General features: G+C 47.5%; 1 protein-coding gene across 1 annotated transcript in view; it reads right to left on the bottom strand.

Moving 5' to 3' along the window:
• Window positions 1-902: 902 nt before the first annotated feature.
• The window catches only part of TSPAN15 (tetraspanin 15), an 11221-nt gene continuing 5264 nt past the window's right edge, over window positions 903-6859 (bottom strand). The window contains exons 6-9 of the mRNA XM_031554570.1: window positions 6237-6353; window positions 3185-3232; window positions 2439-2555; window positions 903-2029 (exon numbers count right to left, since the gene is read on the bottom strand). Coding sequence (XP_031410430.1) covers window positions 1877-2029; window positions 2439-2555; window positions 3185-3232; window positions 6237-6353 — 435 coding nt within the window. The 3' untranslated portion in view covers window positions 903-1876. The remainder of the gene's footprint in view (window positions 2030-2438; window positions 2556-3184; window positions 3233-6236; window positions 6354-6859) is intronic.

The raw sequence follows: 6859 nt of genomic DNA, 5'->3' as shown, positions 1-6859 counted from the left end.
TTCTTGTGCCCTGTCAAACCCACACCGCTAGAGGGGGGCTGCTTGTCGCGGCCCCGCACGTTTCCATCGCGCAGCGGCACAGAAGCAGCAGCTCTGCAGAGCACTTTGGGGGGATGCAGATCGGAGGTAAGCGATGTTCTGCACTATTCAGAAACCTCAGGAGGAAGGAAGTGCTGCTGGATCCGACCCACCTGAACCAGAGAACCATTCCACGCCGGTATGCATCCCGTCGGGAGGGCAGGAGCTCTCTGGGGAGGGCTCAGCTGAGTGCCACGAGCAGGGCAACAGTGGGTTCTCATAGAGGCAACCACTGCTGGGACCAGCACAGCCACATGGGCACACTGAATGAGGTGCTGGCAATGGGTCCCCAGTTCCTGCTGAGTACCAGCAGGGAGGAACCAGTAAAGCCTACTCCCAAACACGGTGCCAAGAATTGCGGGTGGCCCCAAACCCTTTGTGCCTGAGCACCTGCTGTGATGAAGAGCTGCTCCCCAGCAACCCCAAATATTCTCCCATTATTTTATAACCACCCAACATGTAGCTATGCTTTTCTCATCCCCTGCTTACCCACATTCCCCAAACAAAGACCAGAGTGCGTTTTGGAGGAGACAACCAGACACTGCTGATGGTAAGAGAGATGTTTGACCTCTCTAGCCACCATCAGCCATGCTGTCAATAATGAAGGGTTGGGCCAAGTTCTTTCCAAGAGCTGTGGAGATGTGGCACTGAGGGACGTGGCTCAGTGGGCAGGTGGGGGTTGCTTGGGTGAGCTAAGAGGGCTTTTTCAACCTGAGTACTTTTCTGATTCTTTTCTGGTAGCTGGAAAAGCACTGAACTTCCTCAGAAATCCTTGGTACAGGAAGAAGCCCTTACTTTCTCAGCACTGAGTGTCCAAATCATTTTGAAAAAAAATATATTTTTTTTTATTTTGACAAGAATCAAATTCAGAAACATTTCAACATAGATAATTCCCCCCAAATCCCCTCTAACACTTAATTTACTAACGAGGAAAAATACAGTACATATACAAGACTCAAACATCTCATAAACTGATACAAAAGCCAGACAATAACAAACTGCATTAAAAGTCTATCAAGCATTACCTGATTAATCCAACATTGGCATTTGCCCCATCATTAAAAGGCACAAAGGATCGAGCAATGAAGTGTTCAGTGTCACATCCATTACTGTCAGTAAATCGATCGAGATTAGCATAAAAAAGTCATTAAACACATGTTTAATATTCACCCTTTAGATCAGCAAGAAATCTCTCCTCCTATTTGCAGCCAGTAAGAAATTGAAATTGGGAAGGGCACAGAGAGGCTGCCCAGGACATGGAGCTGCAGCCTCATCTTCCAGCATACAGCCGACAGCTTTAATTGCTGGCGAGGCCTCCCTGCTTGCAGTGAGGCCCTGGGGTGCACAGGGAGTCAGAACCTTCCAACCCAAGCCACCCTGTCATTCCATGCAGCACCCCGCTCTGGGGTCAGTGGGCAGCCCCCAGCATTCTGCCTGGTTTTAGCCCCTTCAGAGGGAGGAGGAGGACAAGGAGGGAGGAAGGCGACGTGGAATGGGGCACGCATGGTGATTCCATGGCAGTGTAGGCACGGCGGTTACCTGGTCCGCTTCCCAAAGAGCTAGGAGCAACCTGAGCACGGCACCCAGGGGTCTCGTGAGAGCTCAACACACACCCAGAGGCAGCGGAAACGTTAGAAATATTAAGACCACGGGGTAAAGAAGAGACTCTGCTTTTGGTATTCTGCTTTAAAAGAAATACCAAAGAAGAGTTAGAGTCGATCAGTCTCACCCAATGTCCGTAATGGCCACAGAAGCACAAACCCGCACGCAGGCTGATGGGCTCCAGAGGCTCCTGCCGTCAGCCCGGGTAGCACATGCAGCAGCCTGCGCTGGCAAACTCAGGATCGGGGCGCTGCCGCATCTCCCCAAACAGGCTCTCGCCAAGCTTGTGCTCAGCTATGATGTCTTCCACCCGCGTGATGTACAGCAAGGACAGCAGCACCCCCAGGAACTGCAAAACAAGGGCATCGTGCGCTGCTCACTGCACCTGATGGCACTGCTTGCACAAAGCACATACACGGCGCAGGCAGAGGGGCACGACGTAGCATACGCACTGACATAGAATTGTGGAGTATCCCAAATTGGAAAGGACTCATAAGGATCACAGGGAGCAAGCCCAAAAAGCTCCCATCCCAGTTAACCACAACAAGAAGTGGAATATCTCATATTGAAATTTCTGATGGGGATTTTGCACATAGGAGAACTTACAAGATATTGGGGGTTGGAACTGAATGATTCTTGACATCCCTTCCAACCCTACCCATTCTATGAGAAACGAATAATGCTTGTGAACAGCTGATATGGCAAAAGATTTCCCACAGCACAAAGCAGCACTCCCTGTGGAGCCATGGCCCTTTTACCTGGGGGAGCAGGATGCCCAGCAGAACACCAGCCATGATGCTGTAATTGTCCAAAAACCAAATGAGCACTGCATTGGTGCACCCGCGGACATAGATGACGTCTTGGATGCTCAAGCGCTGCAAAGCAACAGAGCAGACATTATTAAAAAAATAAAATCCACCTTTTTTTAAGCCACTCCCCCAGAAGAAGTGCATCTCATTCTAATTGTAGACCACACAGGAAGGACAGAAGAGCCTCTGCCGTTTTTATCAGTTCTTCCAAGTTTTAAATGCAGCAGTGGAAAAATATTAATTGCAGACAAGCTTTGCAGTAGCCTACAAAGGCTACAAGGCTGCGTGCCACAGCACAGCCCAGCAGGCTTGCTCCTCTTCCAGGAAAGAGCTCTTTCCAAGTATTTCAGATCCCAATGGTGGGTATTTCATTCTGATGTCCTAAATTGGCTGTACAGAAATTTACTGTAATCACATCACTACTTTGAATATTGACGTGTCCTTCTTTGCTGTGCAGTTACTGTAAGTGAGAGGTTATTTCTGGAAAGAAATGCTTCACACACATGTCAAACAAGGAATCACAGAAGATGCACAATCAAGTACAATCACTTTAATGGTTGCTTTAACTTTTCAGTAGATTCAAGCACGCAGAAGATCTTCTGTTACTGGCAAAAGTAACAAAAGATAAGCTCACAAGGATAAGCTCACAAAATCAGAACCTTTTACCATCACGAGGTGGGTGCTGGTTACTTTACCTCTTTGTCAATAGTCTTGTATCCGCACATGGTGTTGATAATGTCTGTCTGAAAAGAAAATAAAATGTAGAGTAAAGCAAAACCCAAGGGTGCCACTACCCCAGGTCATGGGCTGGGGACAGCCACACCACACTGCTTCCTCAGTTCTCAACACAGCTGGGAAGCAAGGAGGGACAGCCCGCAGCAGTGATACCTGTGCCCAACTCAGCCTTGGGGAAAGCAGGATGGTGATTACAGCAGGCAGAACCGAGAGCTTCTCCCAGGACCCACAGGATCAGACCTCCACGAGGCAGCTGACCCCTATCCATCCAGAAAGGAGTGTAGTGCCACAAACCAAAGCTGGCTTGACAGACCTCTAGGCTACGGCTGTTTCCATACAACAGCCAGTTTTAATTTTAAGGCTTTAATGGCTTAACTTGTCACATGAAGAAAGCAGGGATTAAGGCAGTCGTTCCATCACGATGACAACTTTCAACTTGGAAATACCTGAAATCTAAATAATTTCCAATACTACAAACGCTTACATGAACACATTACAAACCCAAAGCCTGAGTGTTTGCATTCACAGACGCTTACCAAAACACCTTCTGCAGCCATTTAATGCTTTGCTTGAGCTGTGAAGCCCAACTGGCCTGACAAGGCTTATAGGAAAGTACAGCCCTCGACTTACAAACCAAACATAAAGCCCACCAGGATCAAATGAAGCAATGCACACAGTCAGCGACAAAGCCAAATGAGAAGAAGAAAATGAGGAAAATAAAGCAGAGCAAACTCTACCTTGATGCTATACACCCCAACACAAGGAAAGACGTAGAATTGAGATTTCTAAGTGCTGGTGGCCAAGGTCACATCTTTTATTCACACCAAAAGCCAGGCTCTCCCTTGACCATGTGACAGGCAGGCCAACCAGGTTTGGGGCACTCCATAGAAGCTCTCCCAGTCCATTCTGAAGGCACAAGGGGAGGTCCCAGCTGCAGTACTGGGGCACGGTTGCGAGGGGACCGCTTCTCTCACAGCACTTGAGCCTGACATAAACACAAGGCCACCAGCAAAATACTGGACACCAGAGAACTTCATGACATCATCGCTGAATTTTAAACACATTTGCTAACAAGACATGATGGCACAAGAAAGTGTGCTCAATGGAGATAAATGCATTCAAAACCAAAGTTTGCATACATCCGGGAATGGATTGTTATCTCGGCTACACTTGTGTAAGTCTTTAATAAATACTTTGACTGGACAATAATTCCTTCAGATTGCCTCAACAGCAGCATGACCAGGGCCTGGCTCATCCTGCACAAGGCTTTTAAAACAGATCTGAAGTCGACCCTCCTACACGAACAGGAGTTTTCCATGACTACAGAGTCACTGAGTAATTACAAACTTATCTGTGGCTTTCCAGGACAGAAACCAGCCTGTATTTGGAAGCATTTGTCAGACAGCCAAGATTGATGCATCTCCCAATGTTTTCCAAAGGCAGCAGGCTGTACAGCCACGCTGCTAACATTGTCCTGCCCAATGCACAGTCCTGCAACTGCAGCACAGCTACCAGCCCTTATGCTTTGCAGCATCTTGCTGAGCTTTCCAACATTAAATAAGGGGGTATCCATCATCTGGGGTCTTCTCCACACTTCTCAGTTAACTTGTCTGAGTTAACAAACCACATGCTACATCGCCTTTGCAAGAAACCCTATCCCTCCTTCCCCAGTTGTCAGTGAAACAAGGGGAAACAGAACTCCTTGCATTCCTCAGATAACTCCTTGGTTTTAAAACTTTCCTGACTTTGGTTTGCTCTTGAAATACACAGTCTATGTGATTACCTGTCTCCTGGCACATGGCATCATCTCTGTTCCCCACAGAAGCAGGAAGAGCCCATTTGTCACAGACAAATCCCAAATACTCGCTCAGTTACAAAATCCATCAGTGCGTAAAATAAGGAACACGCACCAAACACACGACCTAATAATTCTAAAGGAAACATCTGTGTAGCACCAACAGCCACTGCTTGTTATAGCGTTTCCCTTCACAGCGCTGCTGCAATTCTACACACGTGAACTGAGCTTTTAAAATAAGGCTCCAATTGAGAAGGGCGAGACTCAGAAAAACAAGCACTCCATTGAAACCACACTGAGCAGCCAGACTGCTCTCTCTGAGCCGCCCCTGCCTCCCTTCATCACCAACCGAGGGCAGAAGCCCGGGCTCTCCTCCACACAGTTGTGGATCAGCATACATCACTTTCAGATACACGACTTCTCAAACACCTCGGGCTTAAAACATAGCTGTTTAGCTTTGGTTTCTCAGAATAAATCTCAGCTCAGCACAGATCTAAACACACTTCTTCTGACACACAAGAATGTGTAAGTGTAAGCAATAGACACCTTTGTACTATACATACTTCTCAGCAATATCCAGCTGGATTACTGAGATTACTATTGCGTTTCTCTTCCCTTCTTTAATCAAACACCCAAGCCCGACAAGGAAAGGGCAGCACCTAGCAGGCACCGGTGGGCTATCCATCACAGGTCTCTGCTGGAAGAGCTTCAGGAAACAAGATTCAAGGTGCTGACAAAAGTGGCAGGGCTGGCACTGAGTGGGAATCACCACTCACCACTGGCCCAAGGGACGTGAGCACAGTGAGGCAGTGGGTGCCACTTTTCAGCAGTGGTGGCAGTGGCTCACCTCCAGTGGCACAGAGATAGGACGAGAGGTGTGCCAGGGGAGGTTCAGGTTGGGTGTTAAGACACATTTATCCTCCAAAAGAGCGGTGATACAGTGGCACGGGCTGCCCAGGGAGGTGGGGGAGTCTCCATCCCTGGAGGTGTTGCAGAGCTGAGGAGATGTGGCACCGAGGGACGTGGGCAGTGGGAGGTGGGTATGAGAGGGATTTGGGCTTTTCCAAGTTCCATGCTTCTATCTTTCTATGACTGAGTGGCGATAGGTTGATGGTTGGACTTGATGATCTTGGAGGCCTTTTCCAACCTTAATGATTCTTGGATTTCTCCATCTGTGAGGACAGAGGGTGGCTCAGCTAATGAGACAGCAGGCTCACCTTGTTCCGGACACAACACGTGTAAGGCACTCCGCAGGCCAGCGGTCCCGGAGCGGCGCAGTTGTGGTAAGCATTCTTTGACCAATCCGTATAGTCTTCCCCACCGCAACACTTAAACTGCAAACACGACACAGAAGGCAAAGGCAGATTGCAGATCATTACAGAAACTCTTCTAATAGCTGGAGAGAAAAGTAGGAATAAAGCAGTTTAAAGAGCGCTGAGGGATGGAGCAGCTCCCCAGGAAGACACATGTACTAGTTAAGTATAGTTATATACACAAGAAAAATACGTAAAAAAATGGGGAAAAAAAAATTCTGATTAAATGGAGCGATAAATATTTACATCTCCTGAATGCTTTCAGAATCAGCCAATCTCTATGGAGATCAGTGCAAAATGGGGAAGAAAAGACTCTTTGATTGCAAGTAGAAACATTATTTAATAATATATCATATAAAGTCATATCCAACGTGTGAAGGATCAACAACAGAATGCTTTCATGCTCAAGACAGAAAAGGCAGAAAGAGACCCAAGTGGCATTTAAAATATCTGGGAGTGACACAGCCAAGCCAGCATAGCTCAGCATGGACTATCAATTCAACTGACAATATTTCTGATCACATCTA

This window comes from Meleagris gallopavo, chromosome 8, assembly GCF_000146605.3.
Source record: "Meleagris gallopavo isolate NT-WF06-2002-E0010 breed Aviagen turkey brand Nicholas breeding stock chromosome 8, Turkey_5.1, whole genome shotgun sequence".
Lineage (NCBI taxonomy): Eukaryota > Metazoa > Chordata > Aves > Galliformes > Phasianidae > Meleagris > Meleagris gallopavo.
Note: the sequence above shows the minus strand (reverse complement) of the source record. Positions and strands in the feature narration are given on the sequence as shown.